A 19,357-nucleotide genomic window follows, 5' to 3' on the forward strand; every position below is an offset into this window, starting at 1 on the left:
TAGAGTGTCATTTCCAAAAGCAAACACAAACACAACATTAGAGAAAAAGTATTAAATATACATTTTCTTTCTTTCTTTTTAATACCATGTTATTCATCTTACTTTTTTTTCTGTTAATTTTTTCTACCTTTTACATGTACATCCATCATTTTTCCTGTTCATGAATGTGGAATCTGGTAGTGATTTTCGTGTCTATATCATTAGTCATTTCTAAAACCATCTTCAGTACCGTGGTCGAAGCTCAGTCAATCACACTCGTACTTCTTGTGCGACGTAACAACGCCTTTCTCGGTGGCTTTTACAATCAATTGTGGCCCAAAATTTTTATGTATCAACATGCACTGTGTTGGTGCTTAAAATTAATGTTACGAGAAAAGTAATCATTGTACGACGAAGATAAAAGGAGGAAAAGAGAAAAATGTGTAATTAGATAGAAAAGAATAAATAAATTAATGTAATGACTACTGTTCCAAAAGGACACTTTTCTCTCCCAAGACTTGAAAATAAAACTTACAGAATTACCTTTAGATTATAATAGTAAAAAATGAGATTATAATAGTAAAAAATTTAATCAATGAAAGTGCTAAAGCTGCTCTGTGATGAGCTTCAAACCAGCCTTTGATGGCAATCCACAATATTTCTCCCTTAAAACCAAATCATCTTGGCAAGACCATGTCAGTCCTCGAGGAGAGCTCTTGGGCCACATGAACCTCTCAGAGAAGGGGTTTGCTAAACTCTGGCGAAATTGTTGCACTGTCTCGCACAGCAACCCCTGAAATAGTAGAAAATAACATCAAGAGTTAGGAAAATGAGATGTGTCCAGAGAATAGATTTTATATTCAATTGAAGAGAATACCTTTGCCATGGATTTTATTTTCAATGTAACATCATGACTAAGTAGGACAAGTTGTCCAACATTCTCCTTTGTTCTATATTGAAGAGCACAGTCAAGGATGTGATCTTCAACAGCAGGTGAAGAACATTTATTTGAGATCCTGAAACCAACAAACTGAGTCTGCGGAGAAGCAGAAAGGGTTGGAACTGTCAGCCCGCACTCCTCCATTGAGCTTTGGATATGAATCCACCACCTTGTTTTCTCCATGCATTCTTTAATCCACTCTAATGCCAAAGAAGCCTCTGAAGTTGTTCTAAAAAGTGTAAATTGTTGCTTCATACAGCCTAGTTCCCTTATGACTGACATCACAGATTGTTAGTGAGAGTAACTTCTGTGAAAAGCAACATCATTCCCATTCCAAACAAAGTACATTACAAGGCATATAATGATCTAAAACTCATTACCCGATCTTGGAATGATTAAACGAGTCCCCTTGAGACCTTGTAGAAGCTGCAGAGCTTTTCTTGACTCATTGTTCACAAGAGAAGCAGTGTCTACAACCATGTCCCAGCTCCTCTTTTGTTCTCTGCTAGTATGTTGCTGCAAACAAAACAAATGTAAGCGTATATGCTAATATGGAACTCTTGAGCCAGCCATTTATATGAATGGTAAATGAATATAGGTTGACTCACAGAAGGTGTAGTGCACTTGTTTGAGATCTTCCCACAAATACCGGCATTATCAGTACTTTCTGCAGCAGAAATAATCACTGAATTATGATTGTCTCCAGAGTTCATTAGTGATCGGAAGGGTATCCTTTCCACTCTTTTCTCTTTTAATTCCATCATATCTTGCTCATGAACCAAGTTGATAAGACATTTAAGAGGCTTTCTTTGTGACTTCCATTCTTGAGCTACTTTTATAGTCAAGTTCACTTTATTTGAAACATCGCTTGTGCTTTTGGCTGAATGAATGCTGGGACTAAAACAGCTCAAATTGGGTGACCTTTGTGACGTGGGAAGTTTAATTTCTTCTAGCTTACCTTTTTTCATGAGCTGCAAATTTAAGCTTAGGTTTTCCTTATTTGAAGTAATTTTTTTTTCTTCCACATCAAAAACAGAGGAAAGATCCTTTGGCATTGATTTATTTATGGCCTCCTTTACATTACTCTTTTTAACTTCAGTACCAACCTTAGATGTGCTCATAAATCTACGCTTTCTGGCTCCAATATGGGGAGCACTAGAACCCTTACACCTTCTTGACCAAATACTGCCAAAGGTTGAACTTTTCTCTGTTGATTCTACATGTTTTTCAAGGAACTCCCCTCCAGAGCATCCTGTCAGAGCAGTGAGAGATTGAGGGGTCTGGTTCTCGGCTGTAATGTTAAAGGCAACTTCCTGAAGCAATGAAGAATTTGGAGATTCTACATGAAATGACGTGGAGGAGATGCTTTTTGTACAAATTTTTCCATTATCTTCAGCTATTTCATCCACTGAGGTACCAGGTTCCTGACAGGATTTAGCATCTAGGGAAGCCTGTAACTTTGACTCCAACTCCTTGCCACACTTATCTTCTTTTTCTCCATCAGATATTGAATCCACAAGCACATCTTCAACAGTATTGATTGGTTGAAATTCGGAAACATGAATAACTTCCTCATCTAGCAAGGATGTGTTCTCAGGATTGATAGTTCGTGATTCCGTTTCTAAAATATCTTCAATCATTTCATTATCTCCTAGTGTGCATCCAAATTCAGATTCTGTGGGTATTAGAGTTACTACAGGTAAGCTCTTTTCATTAAAAGATGCAGGAAAGCTTTTAATACAGTTGTTTCCATTATCTTCAACTATTTCCTCACGAGAGTACCCTTCCTCACGGAAAGATTTTCCATTCTGATCCTGCAACTTTGACGTGTACTGTTCCTTGCATTCATCTTGTTTTTCTCCATCACGTATTGAATCCATAGAAACTTCTTCAACAACTTCCATTATATGAAATACAGTATCAGGAATATCTTTGTCAACTATCAAACACATGTTCGCAGAATTGGAAGTTCTTCGTCCAGAAGTGAGAATATTTCCAACCTTGTCATTATCCCCATGCGTGAATTCAAACTCAGATTCTGTAAGTATTGAAGCCACTGCAGCAACATCTTTTACATCAAAAGATGAAGGACCAATATTTGTAGGCAAGCTGGACCAGTGAATTTCACCTTGTTTTTCTCCTTCAGGTATTGAATCCACAGAAATTTCTTCAACAACTTCCATTTGATGAAATTCAGAATCTGGAAGATCTTTCTCAACTATCAAACACGTGTTCTCAGAATTGAAAATTCTTGGTCCAGTTGTTAAAATATCTTCAACCTTGTCAGTATCTTCATGTGTGCATCCAGAATCAGATTCTGTAGGTATTACAGCCACTGCAACAACATCCCTTTCATCAAAAGTCGCAGGAGGATCAATATCTGTAGACAAGCTGGACCAAAGCATTTTCAAAGAAGGTTGTTGTTTTGTGAAAGTATCATGTTGGGCTTGAAATTGCTGCATTTTGGTCCCGTGAACCGCTTCCACAACAGGCAGACATAAGTTCTGTGTGAAATACTCTCTCAATGTGCAAAGCAAATTAGTTTCTCCAGGCATCTCCACTTTCGGACAAGCTTCAATTTTCTCAGTGTAATCGAATTCATCAACTGGTTTTGCATAAGGGGGTGATTGTATATGTGGGGGTGATAAAACACTATTTTGACGGTCACAATGTATATTTTCACCACCAGAGTGTGTAGGAAAACACAATGTTTCAGTTCCATTGATAACTCCCAATCCCTTATCTTCAGAATGGCTCTTGCTCTCTTCATCACAACAAAGAGAAACCATGTCTTCAGCCTCCGGAATCTCTTCTTCCACAGTATATTCCAAATTCTCATCCTGCATACCCAACTAAAGTAGAGAAAAATCAAAGAAAACACACAAACAAAATATATAACATTTTAAAAAACAAAATGCCCAGAATAAATAAAGCAAACTATTCCTCCTCAAGCTAGTAGACATCAATTTACCAAACCAAACTTCTGCGTTCCTTAAAGCCGTCTCAATTCAAAATCCTTAGTAATTCCCAAAATTCCAAACAAACTAAAAAGAAAAACAACTTACGGACACCTGACATGCATTCTACGCTATAAACATTTAACATAGTCCTTACAATTACCTCTATTGTTAGTTCTTATACGAGAAAATTATAATTTGTAGTCCCTTTTACACGTATAGAAGCTAATTTTTGGTTTTTAATGCTAATATAATATCATAGAAAACTTTCAAACAGCATAAAATTAACGAGTACAAAAAACTTTCTCATAAACCGCAAAATAACTCCAGGGAATTAGACTTCATATAAATGAAAGTAAAACTTAAAAAGACGATAATTCTAGGCTAAGTGAATAGTTTTACCGAAAAGTAAAAAGAAAAAAGTACCTTGATTATCTCTTCTTGTTCATGTTCTTTTTGTTGTTGATGGGGCAAAAAGACATTCAATTGGGTAAGAGGGACCCAGCTGAGACGATAAAGCCTAGTAGAAACCCCTACAGTGAAGGTGTCACCTTCCTTCAATTCCACCCTCACCCCGGGCTCCAGCTTCATCCCACGCACCCACGTACCATGCACTGCCCGCACAGAATCAAAACCCATCAAGATTCAAAGCAAGAACAAAGAGAAAAGAAAAAGAACAAAAAACGATTCGTTTAACTGGTATCGCACCAGAAGCCAAATCAACGAGAGAAAGAGTGAGGGAAGAAGGGTTGGAGCAAATCCTGAGGTGGAAACGGCTCACGCTGGGGTGCATGAGGACGATGTTGCAGTCAGGGTGTCGCCCAATCAGGACCGTCTGATCTTCGTTGTTGGCGTCGTGTACGAGGAGGATATTCTTGAGAACGGCGTTGTTCTTGAGCACCGTTAAAACTGGGAACTTTGCATGCTTTTCTTGTTCTGGGTTATTGTTAATGTTACTCATTTGTGTCATCATGGCAATGTCAGCCATTGAAGAAGAAGAAGATCCCTTTTTCTAAAGCCTGAAACTTGGAAGTGAGTAGTGATAACAAGAGTTATATTTTTTGAATATTTGAAGACAGTGTTGTGTCCAACGGCTATCTTTTTTTTCTCAGCGTTACAATTGCCTTGAAATGGTATCTTTTTAAATTAGTTATATCTTTTTAATGTATTGTATTTACAATAATAATTTACATTTAGAAGTTAATTATTTTAATCATTGATTATTTTAAAAGAAGAGAGAAATAGGAATTCAGTTTCAAATGCAGAAATGTTGAATTGAAGGAGTGAAAATATTTTTAATTGTGAGTTTTAATTTATAAAAATAAATATATTTCCAATATTAAAGTTTTTCCGCAGTGAACTTTAAACTGCGACTGGAATGAAAACTAAAGTTGTGTTATATATTTTGTGATTTATTCAGATAAAAATAGAAGAATAATGAAACTTAATGGGTTAATCATGTTTCATTCCACCACAACAAAATAACAACTCAATCAGTAATCACCTAATGATTCAATAATCACCTAATTTCATTATAAGGAATGAATTTTGTTGATGAATAATTTCTTATTCTTCCTCCCAATTTAACATGCAATCCATAGAAATAAAAAATTAAAATTATGAAAAAATTTCAACAGAGTCTCCATGGGAAGCAAGCTTTTTTATTGGACAATGTGCCTTAGTGTTGAAGTTGGTTACTGTTTTCTAATCTTGTACTGTAAAATGACTGATGCAATCTACTGCCTACTACAGAATTATGAACAATAATAGTGGTAGCTATTATAAAAAAAAAGGTTTAATTAGTGTAGCAGTTTTGTAGAACTTCTTTTTCTGCACACAAAAAAGAAAGAAACATGCAAGCAATGTATATGGGAGGTTGTTTATTGATCACTATTGTTTTCACCATAGTTTTTTTTAACAAGTTGTGACTGAATCAGTGAATATTTTTTGCTTTTGGTTTTCACATGAAAGGTGTTACAACTAATGCTAGCTTTAGAGTGCCATGACAGTGACACACCTCATTTGCATGAGGAGTAAAGTATTTTTCTTGAAACTGGTGATATAAAATGGAAACTGAAGAATTTACATTTTTGCTTTTTTTAAATGTTTTTTTACAATAAAATTTATATTTTATTAGTTTGTCAAAGCATTCCAAACTGTCATATTCAAATTCACTCAACAGCAAATAATAGAATCAAAAGTGATTAAATTATTCTATAACTGCCTGAATTTAATTCTTCTGCATTTATGTTTAGTAATTAAAGATTCCTTCAAAATAAATAAAAATAACTAGTTATAAAAGTTGATTTAAAAAAAATGTCGATACAAATAAACTTTTTAAAATGTCACTGGGTCATATAATCCCATTCATCAAATCCTATTTATTAGGGTCTTTGATACGTATAAGTATAGGAATACTAACTAAAACTACCATTTTTTATGCAGGTAAAAACAAATACTCGGTTTAATCTTTGTTACAACAATACACTTTTAAGCGTGTTTTATAAATAATAAAAATAGGTAAATTTATTAACTTTATTAACTTTTAAAATAATGTTTCTAATTTACTTATTTTGTTTTTATTAATTATTATGGGTAGGGTGACCCAGTTTGGCTAAATAAAGTTATAATAATTTGTATAAGGTAGGGCTATGGTAGAAAATACCAAAATAGTATATGATAATTTGAGTACTAGGAGTATATATGAAATACCTATTTATTAATTCTTTACTTATTGAAAAAAAAGATGGGTGGGATGAAGACATTAAACACCACAACCATTATGATTTTTTTTTGGAGAATGATGCATTTTAGTTTGTTTAACATAAATATAGAAAAAAAAATATTACGTTTGGACAAGTTGTGTCTTGTTTGCATGATTTTATTTTACTTCAGATTTTTGTCAACAAAAAATTGTCATTTATGACAACTTGTTGAAATTGTCATGACAACTTGTTGAAATTGTATGGATTCTTCACAACTTTGTTCCATTTTTAAATTAAGGTTTAAGTAAAATTATATCATAACATGATTTTCGTGTAAAAGTAATATAACTAAAGTCGTGTCACTTATGAAATTGTGTTATGTCCCTTCAACTTTTGTGTTATACGGTTCTAATAAAAGTCGTTAATAACTAAAATCTAAAATGAATTCGTATATCTTGATACAACTTCTTCATAATAAAATCGTTTCCACAAATATGACTTGTCCAAAAATATAATAATTTCTTTTTGCATGGATCACCAACTTCACATGCAAAAATCTCTTGAAAAGACATATTATGCATGGATTAGTAACACATGTTACTCTTAGTTGAACACACCACTATAGACAAATATAATTTTTTAAATTTTGCACCAACATGTTTAAATGGAAGAATAATTGTTATAAATGAGAAACTTAACGTATTTAATTGTTGAATATTTTTTACTAATAACATTTATCCTAAGATATTCTTTGAACTACACAATTGAAAAACTAAAATTGAAATCTTCCCCAATATTTGTTATTGTGTTGAAACTACATGCAAAAACACAAGAGTTGAAAAGGTGTGAGCACACTAACTTCACATAGAATAATGTAAATACATCCTAAAAAATAAACCTTTAATTTTTTTATTAAATAATAATTCCAAAACACTCATAAAAAAATCATTAAATAGAAATTAATTTTTGAGACCAAAATAATTAGTTACTATTTGATTAAACTAAAGACCATTTTATATAAAAAAAAATAGTTTCTATTATTAATAAAACATTATAAAATAGTTTATAAATTAGTATCTAACCATTAGCTATCAAGATTTTAGCTACTTACTACTTTATATTCTAAATTAATCTCTATTAGTCTTTTAGAGACTAATTTAGAATCTAAAATATTAGTAGTTAAAACTTAGGTAACTAATTTAGAAATTATTTTTAAAAAATTTATTAATAATAAAACCATGAATAATGTTTTAGTCTCTAAATTAGTATCTAACTTAGTCAATCTAATTATTTTTATCTCTAAATTTAATTACTATTTAATGATTTTCTTGTAGTGATAGTTCACCATCTTAGTAAAAGAAAATAAGTAAAAATTATTAAATATTATATAAAAAATGTCTCATAAAAAGATCATTTATACCTTTTGTGGTAAAAAAAGTAATTTATGAAACTTAAAAAAAATCTAAAGCCTAAACTTGAAAACTCTATGTATATTATATTTTTCATTATTTTTTTCTAGAAAACTTAAGTTTTTTCTGTTTTAAAAAAAATTATTTAATTAATTATATTAAAATATAATCAATTATCTTACTTGTACATACTAATACTTTTACGAATAATTTATTATTTTATGTTGTACCTCATTACATGAGTGCGATAATTGATTACTTTAAAATAATAATTAATTATTTGGAACTTGATTCTAATACAAAATTTCATTAATAATTAATTCGATTAAGATGTTTAGGTTGAATTTTTATTGATTCAATGAACCGTTTGACTATACCAAAAATCCATTTAAACACAAACCAATTAAGAAAATAAATAATTAGTTACGATATTAAATTAAATACTATAAAATTATTAATATCTAAATTAATTTATATTTTCAATAAATATTTTCTTTAATTAATTATTAATGTTTTAGCTATTAGTGATTAAACTTATTAATAATGTAAGGGTAAAACTTTGAGAATTATAGTATAGTATCACTTGATTTTTGCTACCTTCAAATGACAAAAGTTAATTAAATTACATTTATAGATATTAAGTTATATTTTTTTTATGTGTAATAATAATTTGAAAAGGATGATGTTATCCTCACTAACATATAAGAACAAATTGTTGACAAAAAATTGCTAAAAAACAAATTTGAATTGAGATAACATTTTTTTCACATGAGGTGATTTACAACAAGTGATCAAATGTATATATTTGGTGCTTTAACCTTAAAAAGCATTACACAAAAGAGGAAATCCTTAGGTAAAATCATCTTATCTCACCATCTTTCTATCCAAAATTTTGAGGCCTTTCTCTTAATAAATATAAAAAAAAAATATTTATTTGGCAAATACAGCTTTTCCTTTTTTTTCCTTTGGCAATGAGTAGTCACAATATGAGAAGCTAACTGGATTTGATATGGTGAGATCCAGATAGATATAAAGAGATACATATTTAGCATTTGATAATGACAACTCTCTGTGTAAAGAACCAATAATATAACAAATCATGCACTTCCAATCATTAGAACAAAATTCAACACCACTGCATGTATATTTTTTATCACGTTGCCATCACATTATTAAATTTTAATTAATTATCTATTTTGGAATTTAAGTTTTAAGGCTTAAGGATATATATAGTTCTAACGAAGATAATGTCTCAAAGTGAAAGTGATATTTATAATTTATTGTGAAGGACCAATTAAAAATATTACAGATTGCTTATAAATAGAGGTCATGGGTTCATATATTAATTAGTGCATGTTTAGATTGTAGGATTGTGGTTTAACTGATTTTATAGAAACATTTTCTTTATTAATTTTCTATTGAAGTGCATTAAAATTACCATTACCTATGTTTACATGGAATCTAAAACACTTTTATCTTTACTTTCTCAAGAAAACATTTTACTTATCCCTTATAGAAAATAATTACAGGACCCCTTCCCATCTACATTAATGTAGTTTTATTTCAAGTTATAAATATGAAAATTCTATCTCAAGAACACAAATTTTGGTGTCCACTTCAACTAAGTGTTTTTAAGTAGTAAAATTGGACCAAGGTTGATTTCGGCCAGTCGATCGAAGCGGGCGGCACAACTGTTAAAAGATAACACATAACACATGTATTCTAAGATGAGTTTAATAAAAACAAAAATATCGTGTAGAAGAAAAGGGTAAAAACTCGTTTGATTCTGATTTTCTATGAAAGTGTAGCCTATTAGAAAAAAAAGTAGTAAAATTTATAAATGATTATTAAAATTACTTTTAGAGAGCCTGTTTAGGAAAATTACTTTTTTATTTGTATTTTCAGAAAATTTTAAATAATAATTAAAAGTAAATCATGAAATAGAAACAAATTTTAGAATTAAAAAATAATTAGTTGTTATAGTACAGACCATTTTAGAAACTAAAAAAACTTTTGGATTCTAAATTAGTTTATATTATTGTTAAATGATTTCTAAATTGGTATCTAATTAGCTACCAAAGTTTTTGCTACCAAATTTAAAATCTAAATAATTGGTAGTTAAAACCTTGGTAGCTAATTAGATACAAATTTAAAAATTATTTAATAATAATAGAAACTAATTTAAAAACCAAAAATTTGTTTAGTCTCTAAAATGGTATCTAATTTAGTTACTATAACAATTAATTATTTTTATTTTTAAAATTGGTTTTTATTTCATGATTTTTTTTAAATGAAAGGATTAAATGAAAGAAAAGCATAAACTAAAAGGTGTAATGTAATAATGGATAAATAGCGAAAAAAATATTATAGGAACATGTTATGAAAAAATGTATATAAAAATAATATTTAACTCAACAAAATTTGTTAAAACCATAGGAACTGTTTTAGGTAAAAGGAGAATTGTACACCATTTTTTACCATGGGGATTAATTTAGTTCCTAATAAGCGATTTTATGGAGTAATGTGTATCCCTATATATACTGAACTTATTAGAAAATATAATTATTTTGTTATTGCTAACCTAATATCTGAACCTAGGTTGGCTTGTGAATACAGAAGATTCAGCTTCTCTAGGAGAAAATGCTGACTATTTCATTGCTTCAAATGGCTAAAAATCTTGTGTTTCTTTTTCCCTGACACACTAGAGATTCCATTGTAACATAGAGAGTGTGTTTGCAACTACTCCTCATGGGTCACGATCTCCCATGGAGATAGCAGATTGTGATTTACAAGCTATAATAAATGCAACTTTTATGGTGTTTTTCAGCAGCTACAGTACAGTGGAAACGATGAAAAGAAAGTGTTGCTATCTATATTGCCATGCTCATCATCAACACATGTCAATGGAATTAATCAGAATGGGAGGTTTATAACACAGATCATTTTCTCTTCTGCAGAAATTAACATCAGACAAATACCAAAAATGGCTTAATACATATATTTCAGAAGATATGAAGTGCTGAATGTGGGTGCTGTTGCAAAAATGAATGCTTAGAATGTAGTAATTGATTCAACGCGAAGAACCAAAGTCCAAAATAGCGTACATGCTACGTTCATAGCTAGGTATAGGAGCTTCTGGAATCAATTTCGTGTTCATTTGGGTTATATGTTATACGGCTGCAGAAGAATTTTCAACTTTTACTTCCATATTTTTACTATTTTTTAATAATTAGTCAGTTATTTTATTATTACGTGTTAAAATGTAAGCCACAGTTCATCCTTTAAATATGTGGCCATGCTCACAATGAAGAAGGTAACACCATGTATAGGGTTCTCCTATATATATATATATATATATATATTAGTAGGTAATAATTGAAAACATTAATAGGTTGAGACTGTGACAAAATATATGTATGTTTAAAATGAATTATGAGGTTCCTATGATGTTAATGTTTTGTAGTTTCAATCAATGGTTATTTTCTTATATTTTATCTTTAGAAGTGTATTTTATACTTTAAAGGAGTTAAATAAAAATAATATTAATTTGTTTTGAATCCCCTTTTTTGTAAGGAAGCTAGGATTAGTTTGATAAAATTGCTTATTAGCTCCTAATTGTGATTATAAAAACAAGCATTGTCTTATAGAAAATTGTTGGTTATATTTTTTTTATCAGCAAAATTGTTGGTTATATAATGAAGTAATCCAAATTATTGGTTATATAATATTATAGTAGTCCAAATTATGCATTCATTTTATATCTATCGGTATAGTTTTAACCAAATAATTGGCCAAAATTGCATGTTGTAAATATGACATTTTGCACATAAATTAACAAGATTGTATGAATGGTTTTCTGCAGTCATGCAGACATGAAGTGATAATCATTTTCCAATGTACTAGTAGATATCTATATTTATTTTTAATAGAGATAAATAGGGATCTATTTTTTCTAAACTAAAGAAAAAGTTTTAGATTATTAACACCCCTTTTTAATTTTTGGAAACTATTTTGAACCTATGAGTAAAATCACAAAAGTATATATTAATGAGAGTATTAAGGGTAAAAGATGATCTTTCTCTTCTTATAATTTGTTGTTTTGCATTAATGTAAAGAGAAGACTGAATTCAACTTATAAGATTAAAAAATTTTGACTAAGTGAAACAACTATAGTTACAAGATGTATGTACTTTACATTAATTGCTTTATTATTTATTCATTTGTTATATATTAATTTGAAATATCTTTTTTGTGATTTAAAACTTGTTTGAAAAGTAATTTTTAGTTTTTTTTTTTAAAAAAAAGGTCTGATTATCTATTTATTTTATCAATTATTCAAAAAAAACTTAAAAAGTATAATGAAACAAAACTAAAACCATATTTTGATGTTCTAGTTCTTGTTTTGAAATACAAGGTTAGCTTTTAAACTATAGAAAACAATGTTATTAATTTTTTGTTTGTTTCATAAAACAATATTACTTTTTTACAAAGCAGTTTAAACCAGAATAACTTAGTTCACTCATTTCTAAAGAATGACTGGTCACTTTATATTAGTCTTAAGCTTTTAAAATAATTAATTATGCAAACATTTTTATAATATTATATTTTTTAACATTCATATTTTTATTTTAGATTTTACTAAAAATTTCTTTTGTAATTTTATAAATGTTTTAAAAATACCCATGTAATAATTGCTAGCCAGCTTTAATCATATCAAAACTCCCTATATTTTTGTCCTCAATGTGTTTCTTCTTTTTATCCACACATCATGATATCCTATGTGTTTTTAATTTTAAATTTCCCTTCTGATACTCCAAAATAATTTTATCCCAAAGAATCCTTAAATTTATTAAGTAACTCCATTCTTGATGTTATAAATATTTTCGTTTCTTTCTTCTTTCACTTCTGTAATACTATTTTTTACCCACACAATAGTCAAGGATAACAACAGTTGTTACCATGTAGAAAGAAAATATATAAAATATTTTGTAACTCTACTGCTGTCAATAAGATGATTGATGAAATCATCAGTAACATGTAATCGGATCTCATTCAGGTAAACCTAAATAGTGTCTAATTAGATATATATTTGTTCCTGGCTTAAACTAGGGTTTTTCCACTTGGGCCCAAGAGAATAGGGAAATTAGGGTTCATCATGCTAAAACAATGAAGAAGAGAAAGGGAACATTCCTAATATATATACATATTAACCTTAATCCTTACTTAAACAATCTACCAACTACGGAAAGCTATTCATAATTGAAGACTTAGATATATAACAAGATAGGCAGCTAAATGAAAGAAAATAAGAAAAATATTAGCTAAATCATCATTTTAAGTGTAGATTATTACCAAAATGATGAAAAGGGTTAGGACTTAAAGCTTGTATCTCTCAGACTGATTGCCATGCTGAGACTGTCAACAGAAACCTATTTTGCCACCCTAAAGAGATAGCCCTTCCTTCATCTCTTTCAGAAACCCTGAAACCTCCACCTCCTTCTTCCTCAAACTGAAGAGGACAATAATGTGTCCTCATCTTCAGCAATAGTTTTGCTTGGATCATAGACTTTGAGCTTATTTTGGTGGCAACAAACCCATGATTCTCCATTCTTGCTTTCCATGTTTCCATCCTCTCATATTTTGGGCAATCCACACCATCCACATCACTGTTGAGCAAGCTTTTGATTTCTTTCCCCAGAAGCTTCTTCTCAATTCTGAACCTCTCAGCACTATCTAGTGGGAGGCAATCATCCAGTGAATCAAACATGGCTGCAAAGTAGTGCAAGGAGTCTGTGAACCTTGACAAGAAGCTCCTAGGACTCCTGCTACCCTCTTGCTCCACCAGAACAACAATGGAGGGATGAAGGGAATGAACAAATCCCAATGTGTCAGAGATCTTCATGAAACAACTCAAAGTGTTCAAATAAGAAACTAAGTTGACGGCCACCGTTTCATTTTTTTTCTTCCTTAGGTTGATCACCCTTGAGCCTCGTAGCAGCCCTTGGAATTCAAACACCAGACTGCCAAAACCCTTTGAGAAACTAACCAATCTAGACTCAGTTTCTTGAAGCTCTTTGAGATTCTTCCCAAATCCGGTTATCCTGAGGGATATGCGGTTGCCAGTGGTTGCCTTCTCTGAGAGAGACTGAATGAGAGAGGGCCATTGGAAGCCATAGGAGACATCAAAGTCAATGACATGCAAAGCGCGGTTGTTCCTCTCTTCCTCTCTCTCAAAGGCCTCCAAAATAGCTTGGTTTGCTGTGAAATGAGCGAATTGGAAGTAAGGTGAAACCCTGTAGAGATCCGTGAATGCAAGGAACTCTTCCTCAGTTGTTGGGTCCTCCATGAGCACGTCGAAGAATGGAGATTTCCTTGTGAGAAGCCTTGCGGCCAAACCATCAGCAAAATAAGCCACCACACGCTGAACCGAGTCACCTGTTAGGGAAACAGTTTGGTATAAATCAGTGAGATTCTCTAAGGATGAATCCAAGTTGTTGTCATCAACAGCAGTGGCAGTTGAGAGCAGCAAATGGATCAAGGGGAGGCCATTCCCATCTTCCACAACTCCTTTCCTCCTATGCTCTTCTCTTACCATCTGCTCCCTCATTTCAAGAAGCCTAAATATCTTCCCTTCATACCTTTCATAGGACTTCCTACCAGTAGTACTACTCATAGAGACGCTATGTTCCCTAATTATCTTTCCCTTCTTTTTCTTTTCCCTATCTGCAGCAACTGAAAGGCTAAGATTCAAAAGCTCATCCTCCTCTGAATCTTCCATATCTGAAAAAAGAGTGAAAGAGAACAAACAAAACCTGTGTGTGTGTGTGATGAGAGAGAGTGTGTGTCTGAGAGAGAGAGGGAGAGTAAATCTATGACATAAACCTGATATGCTTGTGAACTTTTATGGGGGAGAAGTCACAAAAATTCCTTCATGTGATGATATGGGTATATATAGGAGCAAAAGATGAAGAAAGAGAGAAGGATGAGAGATATTGTTTTTTCTTTTCTCCCATATTTTCCAATAAGACGGAGAGATTAAGAAGGGTATCTTTTTATTCTTTAGAATCAGTGTCTTGGGTCAGGAAAAACACATTGATCTTTTCATTATTATTATATTGGACTGCTTTTGAAATCTATTAAAGGGTCCTGTTTATGGGTTTTTACTCCTTTGGTAGTTGGGAAGGCTTGGAAGATGCCACATGAATTGGACAAGAGACAGCGTTGTCAATGGGGAATCAAACGTACCGTCCTTGAAAGAATTGTCCTCACACAGTTTTCCTTCTAATTAATTGCCCTAACAAGTTACCTTCATCATCCTATTCCTTTTCTCCCCCACACATATTCCTTCCCTTCCATCAATTACCTACTTAGACTTCCATATCTGTGAACTACCAATTAATGCAGGTACCCGCTATATTTATGTATAAATATACCTATATATATCTATTAAAATAAATAGATTAGTCAATGACATTCTTTTTATTAGTTATATGAGCCACATTTGAGACTTCATTTCATTGCCTTTGATGGAAACAAAGAAATTTGGATCCTAGCCTTCTCAACATGCCTTCTTATTGGTACAATTTAGAGCCACTTACAAGGATTTGGCTTTCTTAGCATATATTCCACGAGTACTTTGGGATCTTCTGCAAGGAAACTTTTGACACTTTCTCGTCATAATATACCAAGACAAATGGATGGTAACAAAAAGTGACACCACTTTACCCGTGTGATAAACGTATTTTTTTATAAATATGGATGCACTGTGTCTCTGTATATGCTTATTCAACTTCATTTTTCTCCTTTTGGCAGTAAGATGATTGGGATAAAAGGTTTACTTTACTCCACAAAGCATCTGCCATTGTAAACATTAATTACCAACTCGATCAACTTTTGTAGCATATATCAGTATTCCAATGAAGGAGGGAAGGAATGGTTAATAAATTACTGTACGAATAGAAAACCAGTAGTTTAGGCAACAGTATATAGTGGTTATCAAATTATAATTTAAAATAACTAGATTTAAATTCATTTATAGCTGGGAAGAATCTGTGAAATAATTTTGTGCCTATCAATTAGTATCAATCACTTTCCTAACAAAAAAATAATGATTTTCCGTGTAGAAAGGAAGAGAATGAGGTATTAATGAGTGTTGGTATTGGTGATTGAAATAGTCATAGGTAGCAGTGCTGGATCCTTTAAAGGTCACATCAAACATGGGAAAGTTCTTAATTCTTGATTGTCTTGTTAATGGAGGACACATAACTTACTATTAATATGCTTCAAATAGGACACACACAATGAACGTGCAATTTGAGGCTGACACATGGCAGTTTCTTGGATGCACTAAGTATAATGTTATCCAAAGCTGAGAAGATAACTGAAGAAAAATAGAGCATCTAACATAAAGAAACCTCCTTCTGCATATATCTCCACAACCAATAATCTATAGAAAAAAATATGCATATACATATATACTACTTACTATATAGCAGTGTAACAAAGAAGACCAAAACCCAAATGCAAGAAACCTCTTTGTCTCAACTTGATGAATGGAAAGGTAAAACGAGGAAGGAAAGAAGGAAAAGTGGTAAGGTAGAAAAACATGCTCTGGTGTCAGAAAAACCCACGTGAGGCCCCTCTGCCATACCATCTCAAAGACAAAAAAAACCCCAAAACATTTTTGATTAAAAAATTTTCACTTTTGCTTGAGAAATGAATGAGAAGGAACAGAAAATGAAAAATGAGGAAGAGAAAGCAAAAGGGTACGTGTGTAATAGATAGCATGAAGTGGACTAAAGAGAAAGGATGGGTGTGTGTGTTAGAAACAAAGGTGTGATGCAAGGACAGGTACTTGAATTCAATAGGCATTCTCAATCTCTCATTCGGGTTAGTGGAAAAAATGGGGTTTGTCAGACAACCCCACGTGAGGGTTTTTTCATACCTCCCTTTTCTCAAGAAACAAACACGTCCCTCCCAAATCTATATGTTTTTTTTCCCCTTTGCGTGAGCATACACTCTTTGCGTGCCAAGATGAAAAAGAACAAAGGTAAGGAAGTAGTGGTGGGGGTTGAAGAGAGAAAGGTGGTGTGGTCGGTTCTGCATACCAATCGTGTCAGTCATCAGAAGAAAATTTTGATGGATGGGGAAAGAGCAGTGGAGTAAGTAAGTCATCACTCATCAACCACAGATCTCCACTACTCATTTTTCCAACTTTCCCCCAAAAAATAACTCATCCCTCTCCTTTCCAAACAAAAACACACATAAAATATACTTTATTCTATCCTCTTCCCCTTGCATCAAATCATACAATATTTTCCCCTTTGCACAATAATTTAGGAGTCCTAAGTAGGATCATGATACTTTGGAGATATGTACAAATCTACGTGTGCATCCATGGATCCGCTGCACGTGTTCTCTTCCTCATCCAATTCATTTTTCTGTGCTTCATGCCATTACTTTATTTCAACCTACTTCACTTTTTTTCACCCTCACTTGGCATGTAAGAACTTCATTCTTCTCTGTGATGTTATGTCAACGTATACAAACCTGTTATATATTCTAGAAATATTAATGTTTTCCTTTCTCATTTTGCTCACACATCTTTCAAATAGCATTATTGTATACATGTAATGATACACAGTTCTGATAAAAGTCATAAGTATTGAAATAAAAGATACATAATGAGAGATGAAGCACAGAAAAAGAAGAAATGTAATCTTGTGTGAGGCCACATCCACACATTGACATGATCCGTGAAATCATGGCTATGTAGTTTTTGGAGTATTGGGAATAACTATATTTAATTTGAGACACCAGCATCCAGATGTTTGTTGTCTGCATCCTAAGATGCAAACGTTTGGGTTCTACAGCTGTTGTCTTCTCTCAAAAATATTATAGTAATTTGCATATTGTAATACGTACTTTGATTGAGGATGGTGTGGGTGTAATTATGAACAGTACTGTAATACATTTGGGGATCTTCCAGGTATTACGATTCTTGCACTCCATCTCTTGGCATCTTTCACACTCTCTAAGTAGCAATGATGACTTTGTATGCATTGTCATTAGCAACCAAGATGCCATCTATTGGTGCAAGAGGATGGTGTGTTGATAAACATTATTTTATAACACTTTCTCAATAAACAACATCTACTTTTTCTCATCATTCTCCCTCTTCCACTTTCAACTGCCAAATCCAAACGCATTCACGTTTCGTCAATCCGTTTTCCTTTGCTGTTTGAAAGGTTCTAAGAAATCTTGCAGCTGAACATAGATAGAGGAGTAACTGTAACGATTAACAAAACAAAATATATTTTTATAACAAGACAACATCACAAGAAAAAAAGAATTTTCCATACAGTGTGAAGGTGTCAAAACACTTTTGACTTTATCTTGCAAATGAACCAAGAATATAAAATAGGGTTTGCACCGTACATCTGCTTCTGGTTTTCTATATTTTTTTTTCCTTGAAAAGTTCGCACTTTATCAAACACATGAAAAGAGGAAGTTTTACGTTTTGTGATTTTAATTTCCATTCATTATACTCTATGAATGTACTGCTAAGATTAAGCACACATATTATTATATTATTTATTAAATATATAATTTTACTGTAAATTAAAATTGTCTTATTACAATTTTCAATTACTATTCTTTATTTCATGTGTTATTTTGGCACATAGCCTATATATACAATAAGTTGTTTTATTATAGAATGAGTTATTTTAAGTTCTACGTGTCATTTAACTCCATACATGAAAAGAAGAAGTAATAACTTGTCTTAAATAATATTTTTAATTAAGATCTGAACTAAATGATTTTATTTTAATTTAATTTAATTCTTTTTTATGCTTTAAATTTTTCAAAGTATTATTTATATCCTGGAAGCATAGTTGAATTAACAATTTTTTTGGAATATCATTATAAAGTAATTGAATATCAATTAACATTTTAAATTTATTATAAGATTTAAGTCTAAATCTAATATATATCAAATATATATAGTAGTCATTTAATCATTCTAACATCTAAGAGTAATTGTTATACTCGATATTTGAATGGTATGAAAACTGTTTTATATTCGTCATTATTTTAAGTAATTTTTAATTTCAATGTAATTTCATTAATATTTTTTTAAAATTATAAAATTTATTTTTATTAATATATATTACTTAAATTAATTGAATTAGTTCATCATTTCACATTTTATATATATATATATATATATATATATATATATATATATATATATATATATATATATATATATATATATATACACACACACACACACACATTGGTAGGTTAATAATTATAAGTATATGTTCCATCAAAGTTAAATGCCATTATATATTAAAGCACAAT

The 19,357-nt window shown here is 31.2% G+C and overlaps 2 protein-coding genes across 2 annotated transcripts; both read right to left on the reverse strand.

Annotated features, from left to right (window-relative positions):
- Positions 1 to 426: 426 nt before the first annotated feature.
- On the reverse strand, positions 427 to 4,927 carry LOC137828904 (uncharacterized). Its single transcript, XM_068635651.2, has 6 exons — positions 4,585 to 4,927; positions 4,303 to 4,490; positions 1,528 to 3,771; positions 1,300 to 1,435; positions 857 to 1,194; positions 427 to 772 (listed from the first exon to the last, which is right to left on the reverse strand). The coding sequence occupies exons 1-6, from the start codon at positions 4,862 to 4,864 to the stop codon at positions 584 to 586; spliced, it is 3,375 nt and encodes a 1,124-aa protein (XP_068491752.1). The 5' UTR covers positions 4,865 to 4,927; the 3' UTR covers positions 427 to 583.
- An 8,198-nt stretch (positions 4,928 to 13,125) lies between these two features.
- LOC137828296 (GRAS family protein RAM1) lies at positions 13,126 to 14,888 on the reverse strand. The gene has a single exon (XM_068634793.2). It carries the CDS (start codon positions 14,766 to 14,768, stop codon positions 13,383 to 13,385), a length of 1,386 nt encoding a protein of 461 aa, XP_068490894.1. The 5' UTR covers positions 14,769 to 14,888; the 3' UTR covers positions 13,126 to 13,382.
- Between the last annotated feature and the right edge of the window lie 4,469 nt (positions 14,889 to 19,357).

Source organism: Phaseolus vulgaris, chromosome 7 (genome assembly GCF_051622355.1).
Source record: "Phaseolus vulgaris cultivar YP4 chromosome 7, ASM5162235v1, whole genome shotgun sequence".
NCBI lineage: Eukaryota > Viridiplantae > Streptophyta > Magnoliopsida > Fabales > Fabaceae > Phaseolus > Phaseolus vulgaris.